The sequence below is a fragment of the Apteryx rowi genome, unplaced genomic scaffold (genome assembly GCF_003343035.1).
Source record: "Apteryx rowi isolate R43461 unplaced genomic scaffold, aptRow1 scaffold_21, whole genome shotgun sequence".
Taxonomy (NCBI): Eukaryota; Metazoa; Chordata; class Aves; order Apterygiformes; family Apterygidae; genus Apteryx; species Apteryx rowi.
The window spans coordinates 5,501,908-5,527,057 of NW_020448419.1; the positions used below are offsets into that span (position 1 = coordinate 5,501,908).

A 25,150-nucleotide genomic window follows, 5' to 3' on the forward strand; every position below is an offset into this window, starting at 1 on the left:
TCCTATGCTGGAATCCAAATCTCCAAAAGGAGAGATTAAGCAAGGAAGAAGGAAAATTAAGGGAAAGGTGGGGGGAAGAAGCAAATCACCAATTAACACATCTTGCAGGCCATTCTGCCATGCTTATTCCATGAAAGAGTGAACTTATGCCAGTGTTTCTATGAAGCTTACACTGAAAAGCACTTTTAGAATGAAAGTAAGCTAACACTGTTATTTTAGGTTTTCAAAAAACAATGCCATTTTCAAATACTGGTATCTACAAACCCATTACCTTCAATTTTCTGAAGCACTCATGCAATCATTTAATGCTGTATGAAAGAGCAACTTTAATGATTCCGACAACTCGGCTTCTTTGTTAGATTTCTTAAGCATTGTACTCTGTACAGTCAAGTCCTGAGCTACTGTCAATCACTACAGTTCTCCTTCACTTCATCAGACCAGATTCTGGGTATAGCTGCTAAGGATCCTGCCTGATACCTGAACACAAACTATTTTAGACAGATGTTTTCTACTCTTTTTTGTTCTGCATCCTGAAAAGCCACTGTTATTGTTATCTACAGAAATTTATAGAAATATCTTTGATCACAGAACTGTCTTCAAACAAAAATTTTATCCTGAACACATCTCAAAACAAAAAAGGAATCTGGAAGTCTCCCATTGACTGCTCTGGCGTATCTAAGTTACAAAATTAATACTTTTTTAAAAAGACTATTTAAATGCTGAAGCTAGATTAAGATTTTAAGTGACCTTTCCTACTTAATCTATTTTTTAAAAAAGCACTGCAGTGTTATACAGCCTCCAAACTTCTAAGAACAGAAATTAAGCAAACTGCTATTTCAGATAATAACAGTACAAACTCAGCCCATACTTCAAAAAAATTCAAATGACTTCTGTACAGCTGCACAAGTCTTGGCTAGAAAATTTTTCTTTCAACATACAAGCTTGTACTGATGTCACAATTTGGAAAAAAAAAAAAAAACACACAAAGAAGACAACATCTTAATGTATGCTGTAACATAACAGTGAAAATGAACTCAGGATTTTAAAAAAATTTATTAAGATTTTTATCCATGGAAAATTGGTACTACAGCCAATGTAACCGTTTAATCAGTCAAGTATGTCTGTTATAAGCAGGCACAACATTACAAAAAAGGCAAGTACAATGCCCAGTTAAGTGAATACAGTCTGAATATCTATTCATCCACTACTTCTGAAAACAGAATTATCAAATATCCACCAGGAAAAAAGATGAACTATTTTAGTTTCTCTTTGGCATACTTATCAGAACAATGGATTAATTACAAAAGTCTTCTATTGCTGCCAATGTTGTGAAGAAAAAAAAGCACTGAATGGAAGATCGTATGTCCGAACACACTTTTAGGACTCAGGTGATCTAACATATCAGAACTGGTGACAAAAGACAGTTCAACTGCCAGTGTTTTACAAGGCAGAGAAGGATTACATTGTTTTATAATGCAGTTTTGTTGAAGGTATAAAAAGAATTACAGTAAATTTATGCACAGTACATATATATTACACACAGTTATATAAATACCCATGCTGTGGCTGGACTTTAGGAAGTTGCTTTATCAATAAGAAAGCTACTATCAGACCTCCCAACATCCATTTAATACACATTGCACTTCGCATCCAGTAATATGTTCATTTCTGTACCTCTCTCTTAAAAATAGATTTAAAACAGAAGCAAGGAATAATATCGAATCTTTCCATAAACATTTTCTTATTTACATTGTAATATTCCATTATACATAAAGACTACGTTACAATACATTATCTTCATATAGCTTTTTGTAATACATACAGCTTGAAGCTATTAACATCTTAGTTTGGGAACAGAGATATGACCTATAAGACTATTTAAAACAATTCTAGCTTTAATTTTGCTCTAGTTTGTTTCACTGAAACCATTCTTTGACAAAAAAAATTCCCCCTTATTGGGAGACAAAAAAGCAACCCATGTTTAAACCACCACTGTATTTCCTTAAACCATTGAGAAACTTAGAAACCATAATCATTTTTGCATAATTATATAGCCACTTCAAAGGCCTGTTACTTTTAAATTTAGAACATGAATGATAATTGCGACCACATCTTCAAATTAATTTTTTACAACCTTCAGATATTTTTCAAAAATAAAACAATGAATGCATAATCATTAACTATACATGATCTTTGCACAACTGGGAAGAGTTCCTATTTTATTGGGGAAAAAATGAACATGCACACTCCCCCATTCACAGAGTGAGAACATAAACTACAGCAGCACTTGTCTCATGGTGCACATGGTTGCAATACGGGATATAAAACAAAGCAGAATTTCCAACATCTGTTAAAACACAAAAGAACTTATTGTACAAAAAGTCATTCACATTCTCTACAATGAAGCAAGGAATCAGCTGTTCAACTCTCTGGGCTTTCCAGACGGCAAACTCCTCCTTCTATTGCCACAGACTGTCCTGCCACGGCCCCGGGAGGAAGTCTTGAAATGTGAGTCTGTGGCAAAATTGAGAGTATTATCAAGTGAGAAGAGAGGCAAAATTATACAGGACACAAAGCAAGCTTGCAAGTATTGAACAATTAAGCTGGTCCACTACAGAAGTCTGAGAGTAAATTACAAAGCAACTTGAAAAGCTGCAAACGACTGGAAATCTTTTATTTTGTGCGCGTTAATGTTTAACACATGAAGAGAAGGGCCATGACAGATGTGTAGAAAAGATAAACTGGATGACCCAGTTCACTGAAACTAGATTAAAGGGATACTCAGTGTGAAAACAAAATCAAAATAACTGCAGAATTCCATGGTATATAAGGCCTGTCCATTAGAGAGATTCAAAAAAGTTTAGTACTCCAAACAGAAATATATACCCTGTAGAAACCCTACACAGAATAAAATACTTGACAGAGATGAACTTGCACCTTAAAGCATAAGGCAACCACTATGATGAGAATGCAAAGAAGAAATTTTGCTACATAGAATACCTAGTTGTCAACTTAAAAAATCCAAAGGTTTCCACTAAGGTATTTGTTGCCAACTGCCAAATAAATGGATACAAACAGCAACTGTATTTCTCTTAATAGGCTTCTTTTCCATGGAGGACTGAGCTGTAAAAAGTAATTTTTAAAAGCAAGCATTTGAGATGGCTCTGCAATATTTAAACCAGAAAATAAAAGCACGTGTGTGTGTGCATGCACACACATAGAAGTTCAGCTTGTTACTCTATTATACTCAGTGAAATAAAAAATCTGCAAAGAAATCCTTTATATTCTGTGGTATATTTAGTTACTGCTGGGCAGAAGCATTCACATATTAAAAGATATTTTGGCTTACTGTTAAAAGTAATGATTAAACTATCTTTTTTCCCTACATGCAGCATTTTTATACTGTGAAAGCTACTTATGTTTTCTTCTACACTGTTGATATGGAAATACTGCAGCGCCATTTACAGATACATTGACTGTTTTCATATAAAGCCAAGTGGCTAAAGCAGTGTTTAAACAGAACAACAAAAGGAGTGAGAAGCAAGTTTCCACAAACTGTTTCCAACTTTCAGAGCTGTTGAGTGGACTCTGGCAAAACTTTAAAAAGCTTTAAGGCTACTCTAAAATGCAATAGGGCTGATAACTGCATTTCCAAGGCCTTAAGGCAGAAAGTGTCCGTGGCAGGGAATCACTAGCTCCAAGCTACACTCCAGCCACTCCTCCCACTGAAACAGGATGCTGTCCTTCACTCCCCCCACTAGTTACACACTTCATCAAGTGACTCATTAATGCTTAGACAATTTAATGATTAAACAATTATTAAATTAGAAACCAGGAGTGACTCCTACTATGATATAGAACTCACAACAGTTAAGTTGCCGGCATGAAAAAATTACAGCTTCCTCTAAGTGCAGCCAACTACATATTTAAGTTTTTGCATGTACATTATCCTATTTGTAAGATTTAAGTGCTGTAAAATGTATATCTTGCAATGAGTTGTGACAAAAACTGTGGATGTAAAAGTTCAGTAAGAATAGCTTGTACTAATTGAACAGAAAGTTATTTGAGGCTGTAACAACAATTCACTGCATCGCACAGGCATTTTATATTTCAGAGAGACAGCTTCTTTTAATTCCTTTCTTGATAAGGGTATCCTTGTGTCTGCTCTTAGGTGGTCTTGTTTTCAGTTGAATTACAGAATGAAATTTAATTAAAAGCATTTAAAGGTTTTCATTCTACTGGTAGAACTTTGATCTTTAGCATTCCTGCTTGATATATGAACATCTTCCTACTTTTAGAACAATTTTGGTTACAATTGTGACTGACCACTTCAAGAAGAAAAGATTCCTTTCAAATCTGTTACAGTTTCTCTCAAATGTAGCTGACAATTTTTGGAGCTGTTATTTCATAGGTTTAAAAAAAAAAGAGAGAGAGAGAGAAACAAGTGGAAGGGTATTTTTGATTTTTAAGACCAGAAGTCCCAAGATATTTTTCCAGGCCTACGAAAAATTTGAAATGAAAAGTGGGATGGAATGACAGTGTAAAAGCATTGTTCAAAGGGCACAGTAACAACCTTTTCTCAATGGAAGAATGCCACTGACTGTTTAGTGAGATACCACAATCAAAGCAAATCAGTCTAATCTGAATCAGGCATCATTTATAAGCAGGATCAGTCAGGCTGAGTTATTAGCAGACCACAGTAGCAATACAACAAAAAGCACTGAAGCCCAAAGATTCCGCTTAGTAGCACAAGAGAGGAAACTTGTTACCAAAACCGAAGAAATCTTAGAACTATCATGATTAGCATGAATCTTATAATAAAATTTTTCATTATAACTACAACAGACCTGATTTGTGTAAATTAGTTTTCTGGCCCAAGTTATGAATTAACTTTTTACATAAGTTTGACTTATCCAACAACCAAGCAAAGTTAAATGCCTAGCACATCCTCAAATAATTGCAGGAGCAAAATATAAGGTGCTATTGAATCCACATTAAACTTAAAAACTGTTATTTTAAACACTAGTTAAATATAATATCCTAATAAGATCTTGAGCAAGGAATGGAAAAAAAAATACAAGGAGGGGGTGAGGAGCTAGTCAAATATTTGTAATTTAAGCATAGCTTACTTGGCTATCTATCTATCTATGTATATCATATACACATTTATACATATATAAATAGTATGCAGATATACAAAGTATGCAGTATGAATACTTCTTTCAAAGAGCAAATACTGTTGCTATTTTACATTGACTACTTGATATTACTTTCAGCAATAAGTGCCTTGTGTAGAACAAACCCCAGACAGATATATTTCAAATATCTGTTACATAACAGGTAATATGAAAAGATAAAATTGCCATGCCTTCAGATAAATTCCCAAGTGAATTCTTATGTCATCCTTATTCTTAGCCATAAGAATGAATTCTAGTAATTAATAAGAAAGAACATTTTCGGTTTTTAAATGCAACCACAGAACTTATTTGTACAGTTTGTTACATTTTTATATCTCAACATCACATTTTACATTAAGTCTAGATTGTTCAGTAGATTAGGTTTAGATTGAAAAAAATGAAAAACAAACAAGCAAAAAAGAACAACACTGGATGGCTTTTAATTGAATTTGATTAGTCCGTCAGCTTTACAAGTTGAATGGACCCACATATGGGGGAAATCATGCCTAGCAGCACAAAAACAGGAAAAGAAAAAAATTTCTTGAATTAATCATTCACTCAGTTCCATGGAACTTTTTGGCAAACTTTATACTTGGGCAAATTTTGTTCTTTTGGGGCAAACTGTATACTAAGTAAAGATAGATTGGGAATGACTGGGATGTTCAGATATCCTTAAAAATAAATTTTACCCATTCAGTCCCAAATACTGTCCCTGAAAAAATTTTGATTTGCTTTACTTTCCCAGAGAAATATGAAGTTGGTAAGGGCCCAGTAGAAGCACTGATCCTGATAGAATGGACTATGAAACAACCTCGTAACCCCAGATCTCTGCCTGTACATGAGAGGAGAAATCTCATGCCCAGTCTACAAGAGCAAAAAGATAAATGCTACAAGAAATACTTGATTTTTTTTTCTTTTTTTTTCCCTCTCTCCTTAAAAGCACAATCAAGTTAACCATCCCTCAGACACTGGTTCTTGCTCTATGTACCTGTCACCAGAAAGAAGCCCCAACCCTCCTTTCCCCCCTAACCAAATCAAAACCACACAACGACCCTACGCTACAGACATTGCCCATGCAGTCTCTTATGTGCCCTGGAAAGTTCCCCACCACCCTGCAAGTCCAAAACTAATAGGTCACGCTGCCCTGAAATAAGTGTTAACTACTACAGTGAAAACATATGATTTCATCTTTTCATCAGCTACATTTGATCAATTTTTTAAGCTACACATTTTCAGTATTACCTTCTTTTTAATATTTCAGGTTGTGCCAAGACTTACTTTATTTCATGTCTCATAGATAAAGATTCCCAAACAACGTTGAGGTAAACTAATAGCACGTATGAAGAACAACTTTTTTTTCCCCCCAGTCTGTAAAGAGCTAGCCTCCTCATTTTATTCATATAAGAACGTCACGAAAGCTTCGGGGTTTTTTTATTAAAAGCATAAATACAGTGTACAATGAATACCGTGTTTAAGCCAAAAGACAGACAGCGCTGCATGAGGAAATTGAAGTCAATCAACCACTGCCAAGAGGACAGAGTACAACTACCAGATGGCAGCACATTCAGTTCTTAAGCAAATCTAGGGAGTAATTCATGTGTTTCGGGTTTTTTTTTTATTATTATTATTACATGCTCAAGATGTGCCTTGGACAGAATAATTTATAAAACAAACTTTTTCCATTCATTACACTATTGAGATGAAATATAATGAAACGGAGACAAAGGACATCATGTACTTAATTAAATTTGCTTTCTAGCACCTTACTTCTTAAAGAAAAAAGTACCATACACATATATTCTTTGTAAATTTGATATCACTCAGAAGCATACAAACTTTCTAGCTGGGTACATGCTCCCACCATAAGAACCATCTGTCCAACTATTCTCAACCTCTTTTCCAGGCAGCAATAGTCTGTTCTGGCAGCAATAGCCATCCTCTGCTGATCCCTCTCCTGGGAAGCTCTCCTCCATCACAGCTTTAATGAACACATGCCATAAGACAGGAGAAGGTGCCCCACAAAACAGCAGCAACTAGAGGCAGGCTTCTGCTATCGGAATAATTTACTCGACATGCAATTCACTTTTGGAGGAACTTTCAAAAAAAGAGAGGTGCCAGACTGATTGCCCTTGTGAGCAAAGGGCAGATGTGCACATGGAGCATATCCAGCTCAAAGGCAGGGAGAATAAGGATTCTCAATACAAGTTTTTCAAAAAGCCAACAGTTTTCCAAGCTCAAATCCATTCTGTGGGTTAAATAAATTATTAAACACTACTTCTACATCTAAAAACAATAGTATAATGCATCAGAAAGAATCAAATTTTAAGAAAGTTGGAAACTAAAGCATTTTAATATAAATCATTCATACACATATTTAGGCACTCTAGAACAATGCACCAACCAATCATTTATTCAGCTCTCTACTCCAGGCTTTTGTAGGGGTATTCTAAAATACTGTCACATATTTTAAAATGTGATTTTTACTGTTCTGACTTGCAGATGTTAAGTCAGGTAGTCGCATTTACATTCATTTACCTAGATAAGCAATCTCATCTACTCTGTTCTATTCTAAGATGTGGTAGTCAAATATGAGGAAAGTTCCAGAACTTTTGGTTTTATACAAGAACTCAGCCCAAAAACTTGAACTTGTTTTCCCATCTCAGAGCCCATAATTTCTGTGAAGATCTATGAGTCAAATATTTTAACTGGTATCTCAGCACCGAAGGTTATTTCCAAGTAGTATAAATACTATATTTTTTATGAGAGAACTCAACTGTATGCACAGAGTTCTTTTCAAGTAAGAATTTCTGAATGATTCCCCAATCTCCAGACAAGAGTGCAGATTAAAAAAAAAAAAAAAAAAAAAAGTATGTGACACATACTTTTCCTGTCTCATGAACTTAAAAAGAGTGTCTCTGCAGTCTGAAATGAACAACTAAGTTATTTGACTTAGTGTTGCTGTTAACTAAAATGACTTAGTAAGTTTTTCCACTAATTTTCAAATTTTAGAATTAAGATCCTTCCAAGACATATTTCTTCACCCAATGAGCAACTGGATAGTTGCCCTTCTCCTGACAAGGGATTTTCAAAAACCTTTTTACTTACAAGGTGAAATACGAGAGCTTATTACCAGAAAACCCAACAATGATCACTGTAATCAGCGTTTGTCATATATATTACTTTAGACATAGAGGAAAGTAATTTTGCTATATTTTACAGTTAGTAAAGTCTATTAAAATCTGATTACAATACCTAACATCTCAACAGGAAGAGTGAATTGTAAAAGGCCTCACTGTCCACTATGTTTCTTAAAACTGGAAAATGAAATTTGTTTTGAAAGATAGTTTCTGTTTGCAACCACAGCACTTGGTGTAGACTGCAGTTGTCATTAATGGATGTCTCCAAACACAGCAATATGCAATACAACATGCTCCACTACTGTTTCCCCATATCCTGCAAAGCAACCTGAATTTGGTTCATTAAAAAATGGAAAGAATGGTATATTGAGTTTGCAATATTAAAACCTGCCATAAGATAAAGCTTAGTAATTCATGTTGTACGAACAGAGCATAGGACCTGCCATAGAGACTTAAAATGGCAACTAAATCTGGACTGTATTCAATATTATAACTAGACTTTTAGAAATGATGGTTGTTTAGGTCATCTAGCTATTAGAAAAACTAAAATCTATAAAGCTGAACTACAACAATATCTCAAAAGGATTTGTTTTCTTGGGTTAGCAACACTTTAAACACACATTCCATTACTTTCCTGTTTAAAACAGTTTAGAAGTGCACTATTGATTTGGAAACTGCTTTTTTTTTTTAAATCACATTTGATGAAAAAAATGTTACAGTTTCCAGGAGAAAAACTGTTATGAAACTAATTTCAATCTTTTACTGTAGTAAGTACTAAAGGAAAAGACGGCTAATTATGGTGAATTTTATTTACAACAGAAATCTTTAAAAAAAATTTCAGTTTAAGTTATAAATATATTTAGTACAACACTTGATATGTAAGAGTTGATCATTGGGTACAATAGCACTAATTCGCATCTAGTAAATATACTATGATACCTTTTTTTTTTAAGCACTGCTTCATAGTACACACATCTCTATAGAATTATGCCAGATTTATAAATGTACTAAGGCAACAAATATACATTAATTTAAATTGGAATTAAGCAGCTAAATACCTTGCAAAACCTTGTTGTAAAGCAAAAAGGACTTTGTCAGGGTTAAAAATAAATTATATCAAATAAGAAATTATTTTCTGGGGATCCCCACTTTAATTTAGTATTTGCTACAAGTTGCCATAATTGATACTTCACATTCCTGCCCCCATCCTAACTCAAACATGCAGTTACAACATACCACAAGTACGTCCTGCAGGTTCCCAATGGTTTTCATTTCTGTATTGCAGACTCGGTTGTTGCTGTTGGTGGGTTGTTTGGGGGGATTTTGCTTTTTATAACTTATTTTGTTTCAGCTTCATATTACATATGATAAAGAATACAGCATCCATGGAAGACAACATCAAACAAAAGACCAGAAACTGTGTGAACAACTGCAATGTCCAAGTACTTAACTGAGAGCACTAAAACAACAACTCAAACAAGCAGACTGTTTTCTCCCTACCAGTCTTTACCCAGCCTCCTCAAAAGCATATTTTTAAAACAAAATAAATAAATCTGCTGAGGAATACATGGAAGAGTGAAGCTGGTTATAAAAGCAGGAAGAACTAAGTTTTAATTGAGGTCATAAACTAAGTGGAGGAAAATTGCCAGCAGAAGTAAGAACCGTGAACTGTCTATCCAGAAATCTATTAGTGACTAAACTGGGCACAGTCAACATAACTTAGTAATAATTTAACTATTTTATTTTGGGAAAATATATATGCAAGTAAATCAAGAAAGCTGTACCAGGTACAACCAGAATATGTGTATGCTCACAAGTTAGCCTATGCAACTGCATTATATTTCCCTAAGTATACAGGAATTACATAGTAAATGTGAAAATACTGCCTTCATAAGAACCATACTGTGCTGAAAAATTATTTCAAATACATACAGATAATGCAGGACCAAAAATGCACAGTATTGATATTGAGTTTTGATTTTTTCACTTGGAAGGAAGCAATCAGACTTCAAAAACTACTGAAAACACACCTATTTTTACGGAAAAACATTATTCACCATCAACAATTCTATGTCACTAAGTTAATAGCAGGAACCTGGAGATTCAGGAAAAAAGAAGTCGTATGGCATGTCCTGCCAACTTATACTCAGTGCATAAAATCAGGGGCAAGGAGCGAGCAAATACTCTGCAGACACTGCTAGTGCTAAAAGGGCTCCAGCTTGAATGATCATGCACAGATACACAATGCTGAACAGGCACAAAAGCAACACTTCTCAAAGGAGGATTGCCTCTGTCCTTAGCCAGACCATTCAAGAGGTACAGTTCACACGTACACTCACACTGCAGGTGTACATTGCACTGTCATTTGAAAATGGAACTTCTCCTTTTAGCGCCTCAGAGGGGAAAAGCAGACAGGAAACAAGGAGATACGAGCACTAGGTAATTCAGAGGAGTCAAGTCACTTGTAACCTACCTGCTAACCTTTCCTTCCAGCTCTCCATCTACACCTAAAATCATAGTATGGGTGAATTCAAGGAGTCAGCTTTCCCCCTCCCAAATCATGTGGCAGAAGGTCTCAAAGCCCCTCATGCAAACTGACACTGTGAAACTTCCCTACCAAAATTCACACCAACCCACAAGAGCTCAAACATTGTACACCACCTGTGAAAGTATGGATGGAACTCCAGGAAGCTATACCACAGTTATCAGGATGGAGATCTTTTCCCAAAAGTAACAACAAAATTACTTAGGCTCTCAAGGTGTGACCTAATCACAACAGGAGGCTCTGCTGTGTCCAGAGAAAATGGAGGCACCCTATGAACCATAATAGACATTCAGAAGATCTTAACACAGCTAAAAAACCTGGGCTCCTTCAGCTCAGGCAAATAGTTCAAGAAAATTGGAATTGATTAATTGAAAGTAGTCAAAATATCTTCAAACAGGGCAGAGCTCTGGTAACAGACTGACCTTCCTAGTTGATGATCTTAGCTAAGATCAGCTGCTGGATCTGTTATGGATCCATAAACAACATCTGGAAGGCTATTCTGTACCTCAGAAAAAGAAGAAAGTTTGGGCAGGAAATCTAAAAGGGCTAAGAACTTACCAAAGATCTTGGATTTGTATCACGTAATTTATGAGTCAACATCACAGTGAGACAAAGTAATAAACATACTTCCTCAGTTCATTAAGACATTTAACTTTCCAGTCCTTCAATCTAGAAAACTTAACCTTTGCTGACACAGCAGTTACCACTACAAGAGGAGAATGATGAGTGCAGAGTAAGTCCAAAGAGCAATATTTTCTATTGATTTTCACAGCTGTAGGCAGAAACTTCCACAGAAGACTAGAATATTTAACAACTTCCCTACTGGCTAGAAATGCTTGCATGTCAGACTATGTGACAATTGCACCATCATATAGAAGGTAATGCAAGAGCTTGCTTCAGGGGATCTTGGGGGGGTCCATTCACCCTCCTAAAAAACAGGCCTAATGTTGAAACAATGTAGACTAGATACCTTTCTAGAAAGTATACTTTAAATCAAACAATTATTAGTCACAGTGCAAAACTGTCCTATGGCTCTTGCTGGCTCAGCCATTTTCTGCATTTAGGCTGGCAAGTGAGCTTTTGGGCAGTCTAATCTGGAGGTAAATGGCAGGCTGTAGAACCCAGTCTTCTCGCAGTGTCTCCTAAATCTGTATGAAATAAACCCTCATTGCAAGGCTGATTCCAAATCAGTACTTGGAGAGCTCACAGTACAAAAAGCCAGAAGCACCAGTAGGTCAGATGTACATACCATTTCAAGTCTCTGGTCCCACTTTCCTGTTTCCCTTTTCTTTTCTTTTTTTTTTCAATGAGATGCTGATAGCTAATTCGTTGAATATGTTTCCACCTCTCAAGCATGCAGTTTTTCCAGGCAAGCTAGTGTCCAACTTGTAAGAGTCTAAGTGCGTGCCTTGTAAGAAAGGCCTCCAATATCGCCACAATCTCAGTGTGGGATTCAGGACCACCATTCACTATGTCCTATTTTGAAATGCATTAACCTCCAAAACACAAAGAATCACACTAAGATTATAAAGCAGGATCTTTTTGCACTTAGTGTGCATCTCTTTTTATAATTATGGTTCTAATATTAGAATGGTCTAATTCACAATACTACACACTTCAAAAGCTTCTCACTTTCTAGAAATCTTGCTGCAAATATATCTGCTATTTTCTTGCTTATTAATATTAACCAGCCCAAAATCAGCCACTGTGACAATCCCCTGGTTTAAGAATAAAACTTGAGTCCTGAACTGGTGAAAGAAACAAAAATTGAAACTCTTTACCAACCCAGAAGGAATAGGAAAACAAGATGCTTCCCTATAAGCTGCCTGACCATTTTGCTATATATGGCACCCATGTACAAGTGATATTTTATATTTTATGAATTCTTATACAATTATTCTTTCATGGCAAGTACTCAAAATTAACTCAAAACTGTTACTCTGAGGGTTGCTTTTTTTTTTTTTTTTTTGCTTGCAATACATTGTGTTCTATTTCAAGCCCAGTTTTCCATCTATAACTGAGCCCTAGTTGTAACAGAATAAAATTCCAGCTTTTATGACAGAAGACTTTTTTTGATCAATAGAAGTCAGCAGCAAAAGCATTTGTGGTTTTTCTCTGGAAAGCATTTGTGGCCACAGACTCAAAGGAGGAAGAAAGGGAGGGGGATTAACTCTTCAATGAAGGTCAAAAACATAATTTAAAAGTGAACCAAGTGGAGCAGCTGTTTCTGTCAGCGCAATCAAGATTACCAGCTGGAGAATTTACCAGCAGTAAGAAAACAATGTACACCAGATGTCAAATGTTGCAACCGTGAGTAGGAAAACATCTCTGGGCATGGCACTGTCATGCTAGTACTCATTACCAGACAGATTTCATATTTAGCATTTATTTATTAATTAGAGAGACACTATCAGAAAGAAACAATAATATTTCCTTAGAAACAGCTTTTGAGCCTTACCATACAAGCCAGAGGCAGGTGTACACGTTATAATCATTTAACATTTCACATTTTAATAATTCTCCCTATTTCACTGGAAACACAACATAATGAATTTTAAATTAACTAATGAAGATTAAAACATCTGCAGCAGAGCTTGCTATAGTTTCACTCAGGTCAATCTGAGCTTTTAGTCTGACTTTGGATCCTTTTCTAATAAAATCTAAATTAAATATTAAAAAAAAAAAGTAATAACACACCCTATTCCACAAATAATTAACTAGAAAGAACTTTCCATATGCCATGAAAGAGTACATCACTAATACCTCTACCAGCACTTCTTTTGCCAGCTGCTTTTTATCCTCCTCCTCCTTCTGAGGCATTCTTGTCTTTTTTTCTATCCATATTCACTCCTCAGATGAACTCAACAATTCCCAGTGCTTGGCCAGCATGTTATTCCGGTTTCAGTGTGTAAAATTATCTGATGTTGATTTCTTTCTTCTGTACATTTTCACTTATCTCACACACACCCTCTTTTATATTTGCCTCTCAAATGAAATCCAGCCAAAAAAAAAATAAAAACCACAAACCAAACCAAAACCCAAATCCGCTTTCTTTTTCAGTCCTCTATCCCTCCCACTGCTAATGACTGAAACTTCTTTCTCAGTTGAGACACAAGCAGCCATTTCTGGAGACAGTCAGCAAATCCAGGTCCTCACCAAATTCTTTCCCTTTTCAGGCTTTAAAATTCACCCTTCTATAAATTCTACCATCAAAACACTGGAAGTCTTCATTACTCTTATCTGCCAGTATAAACTTCCTGGTTGTCATCTCCTCCTGTAGTCCATGCAAAGTATTCCCGTAAATCCCTCCTTCCCATTATTTTAACCTTATCAGTGAACCTTCCTCTTAATTAGTTCTTTCCCCATTTTTGTCACTTTCTGCAACAAGTTCTGACTGTTCACTCTCAGTCTTGAATATCCACAGCTATACATTTATAAATGTCTACAGAAATTATTCTCTGCTTGCATTTCAGCTTCTCCCATAATCTCTCATTCTTATTGTCCAAACACCTTCCCTGAATGCAACAGTTGCTACATCACAATACCTGCTTTTTTCTCCCTTCAGTGCTATACTCCTGAGAACAGATGGTTCCTCTCCTCCTTTTCAGTTAATCGCTACTATTTGATGTTAAGGATTTTTTCCAGTTTCCACTGCTAAACTTAGTTTTAACATTAAATTATTTCTCTCATTCCCCAAAAAATTTTAATTAAACCCCAAGAAAATGAAAACATGGATGTCAATATCCAATTTGTTTGTCATAGATGCTGTTCTAGGAACTACCCCAAAGTTTTTGTTTTATATCCTCTCCTTTCTTCCTTGTTAATGCAACTGCTTTATCCAAAAGAAGATATATCCACAGAGAAATACTATCACCCTAAATGGCCAATATAACTTAATCAAGCTGGATAAAGTTGACAGTAACTGTCAGGGAAGGCAGTAGAAATACATTTGTGTGTGGCACCTTTTCCTGATATATTACATATATTAGTGTAGGTTTATTAACTGCTACAATTGAAAAAATAGACAAGGCATTAGAAATGCTCTATCAATAGGTACAATTAATGGCTTATGCACTTTTTCCCTTCTCTTAAAAACAGGCATTTCAATATATATTACATCCTTATATATCCTTAGCTTCTGCACTAATTCTCCTGTATTACAACCTATTCAGGGCTTACCTTAGCTTTGCCATCCTGTGCAGACATATATCCTACACACATGCTCTCTGTTGTATGGCTCCACAGAAATTCCACTATAAAGAAAAATGTAACAAGTCACAAATAAATGCATTTGTTTCCAGTATAAGATGCAGTTTAACAAGATTGGAATCTTGAGAAACAACTTAAACTTGGCTTAAAATATAGTTTGGGAAAGAAAAAAAACCCCAAGAAGATCTTATAAGACTTAAGAAGAATTACTCACTAGCATAAATTAACCTCAAAAAGAAACAGTTATCAAACAATCAACAAATTTTTCCTGTACTGTTTGCAGTCACATACTGCAAAATTATTACTCAGAAAGTGAAAGTTACTTTAGTGATATTGAACCTTCAAGACGAGAAATATATAAACTGCAATTATAGCTAAAACGTAGAGCAGACATTTAAAGCAGAGGCCTTTTCCACCCATAAAGTAGAAGCATAAAGGAGAAGCAGATACAATCAGTATTTGCTTGCCTTGAACCCAGACATAAGCACACTACAATAGCATAACCACAGACTGTGTATAAGCCTGCTGTAACATTGTAACACTACCTACAGTATAACCAGTCACAAGCAATTTGTCACACAGCTAAACAAATATATATGTTATACATAAACACAATGGGGCAAAGGAAGATTTGTGGTACAGCTGCACAAATGGGGTAGAGGAAAACATACAGAAGTAGTAAAATCTGTAAGGTAAGACCCAAAGACCCAGAGCAGGCAGGAAAGAGGTCTGATAAAACCAAAATAATCCTGCAGAAGAAGCAGGAGAGTTATCTGATGGATCTAGAAAAATCCTGCACAATAAGCAAGAGAGATGTCTGGAAAAAACAGAGCAAGTCCTGATCCCAAAAATACGATAAATTACGTCAAGAGCAGATGTAATATCCCCCTTTCTTCTGGGGAGCAGAGGAGGAGCATGGAGCATGATTATTGCTAGCTATTAAAAGAAATACAGCAAAAAACTAAATTACGTAATTATTTCTCTGAACACATTTCATCAAATTTTATTTTTATATATATATATATATATATATATATTCCTGCAATAAAGACAGTTAGTTATTCTATATACAGCCAGACTCCTTCAGGACTACATAATTTATCTTCAGTCAAAATTACACAAATACTACATATGTTAAGTTATACTTTAACTCACTATATGCTATAAGACAGGAAATTTATGTGCTACATAAAAAAGAGTCTTTAAAAATAGCTATGCTGTAAGAATCTTACTTCAGTGGAAAGAAAACCAAAATCAACAGAAGACAAATAGTCTTTACTTAGAAATTCAATCAATGATATTCCATCAAATCGATGTACTGGGGTACTACATCACTAACATCACAATTATTCAATTCCTGAATGTAAAAATTGTAAATCAAACTTGCAGCATTCTCCGTATGCTTAGCAATCCCATTCCCTGACTCAGGAGTCAGCATCATCTATTGGACAGCCTTGGCTTTCAAACAGTTGAAAGAAAACACTAAGGTCAAAGGCTCCTAGAGGCAGTCAACTTCAAAAATATTCAGTCATCAATAAGCTAAACAGCATGAAATGCTCTCAATCCCACCTGTAGCAGCTTTTAAAGAAGAGTTATTGAAGTACTAACTCCAAAAATGTAACATACAAAAGATATTTCTATATCATTTTCCCATCCAAGCCTTCCAAAATCCCTGAGTCGTCCATCACTATTACCCTAGAACCATCAACAGAGGTGTAAGGATTCATGTCTCAAATCTCTAGTTCTTTGTAGCAAAATGAAAGAAACACTACAAAGATGATGTACTGCTCTAGCATAAGAAGAAAGGCATCTTTAGGCAAATTTAAAAAAATCATCTTTCTTTTACAGCTTGGCTCAACCAGATATGTGGTAGCTATAAAAGGCTGGAAGGGAACTATGGATCTACTCACAGCACATCACAAGGGATTCAAATTCTGTAGTAAGACTTCAATGAGTTATTATGTTCAGTTACAAATCAAAGTAGTGTAGCATGAAAACTCCTCCTCTGACACTTTACCATTTCAATGTAACTATCCTTTTCCTATCCAGGACTGACCATCACTTCAGGGAAGATCTTGGTAGTCTCGTTTTAGAATACACGTCACTCCCAACAACTTGCACAGGAACTATTTGTGGAGCAAGACATGAAACATCATGAATATTTAAATGTAGTCCTTTCCAGTAAAAGGCTTGCATAAAAAAAGTAATGGATAGTTTATACTAGCCTATATTTTATTTAGGCAGACTACTTAAAAACAAACAAACAAACAAAAAATCCTCTCCCACTCTACTTCCCACAGAAGACAATAGTGCGTTTCTACAGTTCTATTTTAAGAATTTTATCTTTCAAAACAATTTGTAGTTCATATTTGTGACAGGAAAAAAAGTAGGTAAAATAGTTTAATAAATAATAATAATAAATAGTTTAATTATAAAAATGTTCAAAAGGTAGCTAAATACTGATCTTGTCATCTTTAAGAGCTCCTATCTCCATAGTTACTTTAATCCAATCCATCTGATATGCCCTCAGAAATGTAGTATACTGTATAATAGAGACAACAGTATTAATATTTTTCCAAATGCCTAGTGCTAATAGAATTGTTTGGAATGTTAACCTAAAAAAACCCAAATTTTTCTTTATAAATTGTGATAAGATGCATTTTTTCCTTACTGTTTAATTAAAAGCATCATGCTTTGCATAAAAATATTTCTCACAACTCTTTGTTCTTTTTATGAGTAAAATAGCAATAATTTGCTTTCCTTGCTCCCTAATACAACAGGATTAACACATCTAGTTCTCTCTTCACCAAGAGGTGAAAATATTTTCCAAGTTAATGACAAGCCAATTTTCCAAAATTAAAGAATCTTAAATTTCTCAAGTGACCAGAATATGAATACCAAGAAGGTATAATGAGACATTAAAGCTAATTACTATAATAGGAAAATAATTTCTATTACAAAATAGGATACAGAAACAGAGCCTTACCAGCTAGATTTCTTTTAGATTTAATGTTTGCTATATATATGGAATATACCTAACAGATGATTTATTGTAATACATACATACTAATACATATTATTATATGTATTAGTAACTTTAAAATATTTTAAGTATTTTTAACTGTCAGTTCTGGTCTTTATATCATAACATTAAAGATTCCTAAAAACGTGTAATAATAGTGTTTATCTTGCATGAATTTATTGCAATAATTTCTTTGAAAATTATCCTATCAAACTTTTAATAAATACCTTAGAAAGAAACACATTACCTGACTTATTTGAAAGGTGTTTAACGCTCTTAGAAACACTTGTTCTATTCCTGAATTTCTTCTCTTATTCACATCACTTCCTAAGGAGTTTGACTTTCAGCACTCACAAATATTTTAGCACCTTTGAGTGCCAGATTTTTCTCAGGACTTTTTACATTTCATTTTACTGTACTTCAAATGATGCTCACAAGACAGAAACAGGATATAGCCTAACAGACATGAACACCTGAGGAGAATAAAGCTCAATCAACAAATAAAACTGATTCTAAAAATTAAACCCAAGGAATTTGATGGAAGAAACAAAGATGCCTTTGATCACAAAAATGCTACCACATGGTAGCAAAGATGCTACCAAAGAAAAGGGGGCAAACTGCCATAGTGCAGAGAAGTAGCAAAGACGTTTTCCTTTTTAAATGTTAGAGATGTAGGAAACAGGTATCTATTTTTGCCTAACCACAGCAGAGTCTTCTCTTCAACTGTGCTAGCCCCACATGTTATTAAGAGAATTTTAATAATAAAAAGTGTTTTCCTTCAGTTAGTATAGTCACAGTCTAGGTACTAAGTCCACTGTTTGTCACACATGGGAAGCATTAGTAAATCTCTATGAGGAGAATCCTAATTTTGTTAGGTCTTTATCATCATGTTTCATGCTACATGAAACCATTATGGAAGAGATACTGATCAAAAGCATAAAGCCCACATAAACTTGGATTGCTAGGTATAGAAACATTAATTTTATTAACTATATTAAGCAAAATTATTGGCTAGAGTAAATCACATGGTGGGGGAGGAATCAGACTCAAGTTGACAAACACAAAGTAGTACATGAAATTTAAAGATAATGCAAGCCAGCCAGGTGTAATATGGGAACAAAACCAAAAGATAACATATACCTTATCATGTGCAACTGTAATAATTTCACCCTAACCTCCTGGAAGTGACTGAACAGACAGGAATAAATACTGGAGTTTGTGTGGGTTAACTGATCATTAAGAATATATCTACTGGCTCATCTTTAGCACTCACTCAGCCTGCTACTCTAGGCTGGCTGTAAGCAGGCAAACTCTGATGACATAATGCTAGGATTTACTGGGACAAAAGCAGTAATGAATTAAGAAAAGATGAGATGTCTCTCTAAATAATAGCTCATAAATTCAAAAAAAATTATACAATTCAAGAATTACCAGGTAAAATTCTATAACCTGCCTTAATACACAGTCAAATTAGGTGATCAAATTTGCCATGTCAGATCTGAAAAAGATATGAAATCTACTACAAGTTAAATTAAAAGTTCATATGTCAAATCCATAATGTTGTTGGCAGCTATTCATGAAGCACTAGAGGAAACAATAATAGAACAGAGGTTTATACAAAGAAACAACATTTCTTACTGGCAGCATATAGAATTATATACATAATTCAGTTTCATGCAACCCAATAAATAAGCAGATAGCATTGACCAGACATGTATGACCACATCTGAAGAGCCCCACAGAAAAGGACATGGTACAAGTGGAATGTCAAAATAATTCACATGTCCCCAATCCTAATTCCCTGCCTTCAAAGAGAAGGGTTGTATTTCTACCCACCTCTGCTAGCAGCCTACAGAGCTCAGTTTCCTCACTGCTTGTCTACTAAGAAAAAACACATGCCAGTTTACTATAATATGCTTGTTCTGCTGTAAATCAATGAGGCTGATGATTACTTTTTTTTTCCTAGGACACAGACAGTGCTGAAGGGCTGTAAATCTCAAACCCTTTTTAACCAGTTAGCTATAGAGTTGAAAAGCTTTTTTTTTGGTGGTCTCAATATAAAGAAGTACTCTTGTGCATATATGCAAATAGAAACTGCAGCTTATCTGAACAGGTTTTCCTGGGCATAACAAAAATAACTTCTAACCATAAAACAACTTACTCTTCAAATTTCAAGTCTATCCCCCAAATATTCGCATTTTGTCCCTCAAAAATGAGGAACAAAAAACTTTAGATAGCATTTTGACACATAAACTCCTGAAAAGCAGTAAACAGTTGTATGCATTTTTCTTAGCTAAAAATGTGATTGTTTGTATGAAGAACATAACCCTCCCATCCCTCCCCACAAACAACCATTATTTCTACATCACGTTTTCAGAAAGATTCCACACATCCCTCCATATCACATTTCTGCTCAGAAATAGCAACTTAGAAGGAACGGTCTTTCCATAGTTTTAACAAACGAGGCTAATATTATTAGTTCACTTTCTAAAGTTTTATCATTTCAAACCTTTTAAATTTCTTTTTATTCTCTCCATGGCTTTTGAACAATGGTAAACACATACATACAATTTTTATTTCATCTTCTGCTTTGAGCTAGCATTTAGCCTAAAATAAAAATACATAAAAAATTCCTACCTAGTAAAGTTGGCTTTTCTTGTGATGAGTCAGGCTCTGCTGCACATCTGCACGACCGAAGAACTATCACACCTCCAAGTACACCATCTTCATTGGCTAGAAAAGGTGAACCTGGGAAAAATTATTAGAGACAGTTATTTGAAAAAAGAATAGTTTTGGGGGTATTTTTCTTATTTCACTTTCCTACCCTTCCCCTCTTGTCACTAAGGGTTGAAAAGACTGCCAGGTCATTTACAAAAATGTCAGCTTTACTTCCTTACTGTTTCTAATAAGTAATTTTCTAAAGAGATTTCATGGTTCATGAAAACTTAGACTTTCATTGTATAATTGGCAAAGATAACACTGAAAATTGCCAAGACAGCTTTAAAATGGAAGCTTGAATATTCATTATTTTATTCAAAATAGAAAGGAAAACACCAAACTAAAGCAGTAAAAATATTTAAACATAATGAGTGACGTAATGAGCTTTGCTCATCACTTTGTGATCACCTTCACATCTTCTCTAGGAAAATAATGCAAAACTCTGAATTAGAAAAATTTTAGAAGCACATGACATGAACCTTCTGTGCTTCTATTGCTTTATTTCTGTGGACAACAGATATCTGAACATCTCAGACTTGAAACTCAGATTTCAGTCTGGATTTTAGCATGACTCAAATTCTCAGAACATTAATATCAGATCAAATATCGCTCACACAGTAGAAAATGGCAAAACCTGGCCAGATGGAATCATATGCACTCCGATCTGAGACTGCTCTAAGGAGATCTAGCAAACCTCAACAGGCCACACACTGGTGAAGCCCCCCCTTCCGAAACAGACAGTAGATAACCTGTATCAACATCATCCTTCAGGCAAACCAGTCTAATGCAGATTAGAATTTTTCGTGAAATTTTGCTTTAGCACAGACAGTTCAAGTGAAAATAAAGTACTTTTTTCATGCAATATTCACAGCAGTCTGTGACATTTAATAAAAATATTTGGAAATTAAATTTGTGAGTACATAACCATTTGTTATTGGATCAAGGAAGATATAATCATGAAAAGGGGACTGTCAAGTTAAAAAGAACAAGTGGCTCTTAATATTTATTTCTTCTGTATTATAATTAATATAAAGATGGTCACATATGGAAAAAATTAAGTAAATTTGGGTCACTTTAACAGTTTGCTTGTTTTTCCCAATGAGCGCTTTGTATAGAGAATGAGCAAACTGATATGACAGTCTTCCTTGCTGTTTTATGAATATTAACAGAAAAGCCAAAACACATCCTACTTCTTAAAAGTGGTTTTCTATCATTAATTTAAGACATATGATATAAAAAGTCTTCTACCAGAAGTTGGAAAATTTTTAAAGTTAGCTGAATCAAATCTAAGCATTCTTTTTCTGGTTTGTAATTGAAATGTGATTCCTATAGTCTTAAATATGGAAAGAATGGTATGATTTAAATATGACTTAAAATGTCTTGAGCCACAAAATTAAGTCTTGCACTTAAGTCCAAGTATATCCTAGCTGCACATTTGTAACAAAATGTAATTTAAAACTGAATATACAATTACAACAAGCATTTCATATATTTCTTTTCAATTATTTTCTTTTAAATAAATTAATACACTACACCTAACACACAGACACTGTGAAAGGCATTAATAGCCACAAGAAGTTTAAGGCATATTTACAGTCCAGTCCCCCAAGAAGATTCCTTTGATCAGCCCACAGCTATTCCCATGATTCAAATTACTCCTTTAATACAAATTGTCACAACTAACAATAAAACTAACTTCCAGCCTTACTGTAAGAAAACTGCAAGTATACCACATTCTCTCTGAAGGTAAGAGCAGTCATGTTCAGAAGTGAAGCAAGGTGGTCGGTCATTACAATAGAAATCCATATTGCAGGAAGATTAGAAATGTAGCATGCTTAATAAACAATATTATCTTATTTGACCTAATACAAACAAAGATATCATCATTTAGGCACTATTTACTTTGCCCAAGAACTCTTACTAGGTGTTGATCACACCTGTTGTGTTACCACTCATCTACTGCAACCAAAGCCCTGTTAACCTAGAATACAGCCAATCATAACATACTAGATAATAAAATAGGAAAATAGGTACTATAGAAACAGAAATGCCAGGCTTGGGAAGTTGGAAAGTTTTACCATTCAAACCATTAGTTTTCTACTTCAGTCCTTCCAAGATGTTAAGTGTGTCTTTTGTACTTTTACTGCCTTAACCAAATGCCAGTTAAGTGTGAGTTCTGGTTTCCACGAGCAACTGAACAAAAAAAAAGTGTTTTCCTCAGTAGGAGACAGGCATCCTTTAATCTTTATTTCAGAAACTTAGGTCCTTAACCTGAACTTGGTCTGCAGACCTTATCTTATACTGAATTGCATAAATTATCCAGGCTACAAGCTATGCTATGGTGAAAAATCATTGTAGATAGACAAAAATGTTTTGTTTTTTTCTAAGCAGTATTTCTTCTCCTCTTTCTAGGGCTTGTTAATAATCATTTTATTGTTCTGACAAAAATACTAATAATCTCATAAATGAGAATGGTTAAAAACATTCTAATTCATAAGAACACAGCAAACAAACCATATTTGAGGCAGACAGCATATTTTAGGCCATACTCAAACACTAAGATTGTATTAATGTGCATAAAAACAGATAGCAACTACTGGATTATAGACTTCATGCCATTAACTTCTGGTTCAAGAAATGCTTATGTGGCCTTAATCATTTATTTTTTAGAGGTTTTCTTCCTTCTACACTCAGGAAAGAGTGCATGAAAGAAAAGTCTGTAAATAAACCAGTCACAAATCTCTTCATTTTCCTAATATTTTTGTCAACTATGTCTCACCAACAACTGACCAAATTTTCAGTAACCACAGTAACTTGCATATGCTATGCTGTCTCTATCTAAGCTTAAAGAGAGGATGTAGCTGTATACTTCTTGTGCTAAGAGAATGGCAAAACATTTAATGTTACATTTTTATTAAACTCCTTTCATTTTTAGAGCGATTTCTTTGCAGGAAATTAACTTGAATCCTTAGGCAGAGTTATAACACATTCTTCGATGCGATATACTTATCCTACACATGGGGGGGGGGAAGGGAAGAAATATTACATACTTCTTTTTCTAGAAAAGCCTGCCATAATCCCTAACTGTTTCCATTAGGTTGGCATTCCCCTATACTACTCTGATATGGTAACTTTGGCCCTTTGGTTTTCCTGGCCAGTTTGTGTCCAGAAACATTATTCGTCTATTTTTCAGGTTTAAAAGAGGAAGGAAAAACAAACAAAATATGTGTTATTTTCAGTCAAATTCAGAATGAGAAAACTAATCACTCAGATTATGTCCTTTATGAGCCTTTTAAAAAAAAGTTTTAAAAATAATTTAAAAACTGAGCTTCAAGCACAAAAGAGAAATTCTTAAGCTTACAATTTAATCCAAAGAGATGTACTACCTATACATGCACAACTAAGACCATGAAAACCCAAATTCTGCAAATATTTACAGCGTTTTGTACTTTAAATACATTTTCAGTCATATTGCCTTAAATATACACAACTGTTTGCTGAACCAAATTACTTCTTTAATGATTACGTTCTGTGGAAGCTTCACTACCAGTCTGCAAGATCCAAAGGCTTTGAATTCTGTGCTAAACACTCAATACCTAGAAAATTAACTGTATTAATTCAGCCTCTACTGAAACAAATTGTCAATCTAATGTCATTTCAACTAATTCAAAAACAGGATTAATTTAGTAGCAGTGTGCATAATAAAAGCATGGAAAAGTATACTTTTATCTTTAGCAGTCATAAAACACACCAGATAAGCAAAGCAGATTAGCGTCCTTGAGAATAACACAAGTTTGGCCCATCAGTTTGTTTGCTTGTTTTTAACTTATTGCAATAATGCACAGAACCCCAAACTAGAACAGGCCCTACCATACCAACTTTGTAAGGATCAAACATAACTGTAGCACTGGGCTGATACAGAAACAAGTAACACGGCTTAGAGTAACTAGCAGTGGTGGCAGTCTAAATGGTGGCAGTCAAAAACAGTTGCTTACAATAGTAGTACTACAGTCACTACAGTAAATTCAGAGACTGTTTCTCTTCCCTTAAAAATCAGCCTCTAAACCAAATCAAATACACGTTAAATGGCACATTCTTTAAAACAAGAGAAAGCTTTTTATTCACCCAATTAAAGCAATTAAAAAAATTAAAAAAGAGGGATTCTGATTTTTTAATGTTTTTTTTAAAACAAAGATTTGTCTGTCTATACCGAATTATTACTGGGGATTACAGTTATGCTAAAGAATGTATTTTAACACAGAATACAGGGTAAACAAATAGTTCTGTATTAAGCAGAATACTAGACAGCTGAATAGTATGCATTCATTATTAAACCTGTCAA

At 34.6% G+C, this 25,150-nt stretch overlaps 1 protein-coding gene across 1 annotated transcript in view; it reads right to left on the reverse strand.

Moving 5' to 3' along the window:
• Window positions 1-996: 996 nt before the first annotated feature.
• TASP1 (taspase 1) overlaps window positions 997-25,150 on the reverse strand; it is a 33,118-nt gene continuing 8,964 nt past the window's right edge. Inside the window, exons 2-4 of the mRNA XM_026064150.1 lie at window positions 20,728-20,838; window positions 15,039-15,112; window positions 997-2,514 (exon numbers count right to left, since the gene is read on the reverse strand). Of these exons, the coding sequence (XP_025919935.1) occupies window positions 2,422-2,514; window positions 15,039-15,112; window positions 20,728-20,838 (278 nt within the window). The 3' untranslated portion in view covers window positions 997-2,421. The remainder of the gene's footprint in view (window positions 2,515-15,038; window positions 15,113-20,727; window positions 20,839-25,150) is intronic.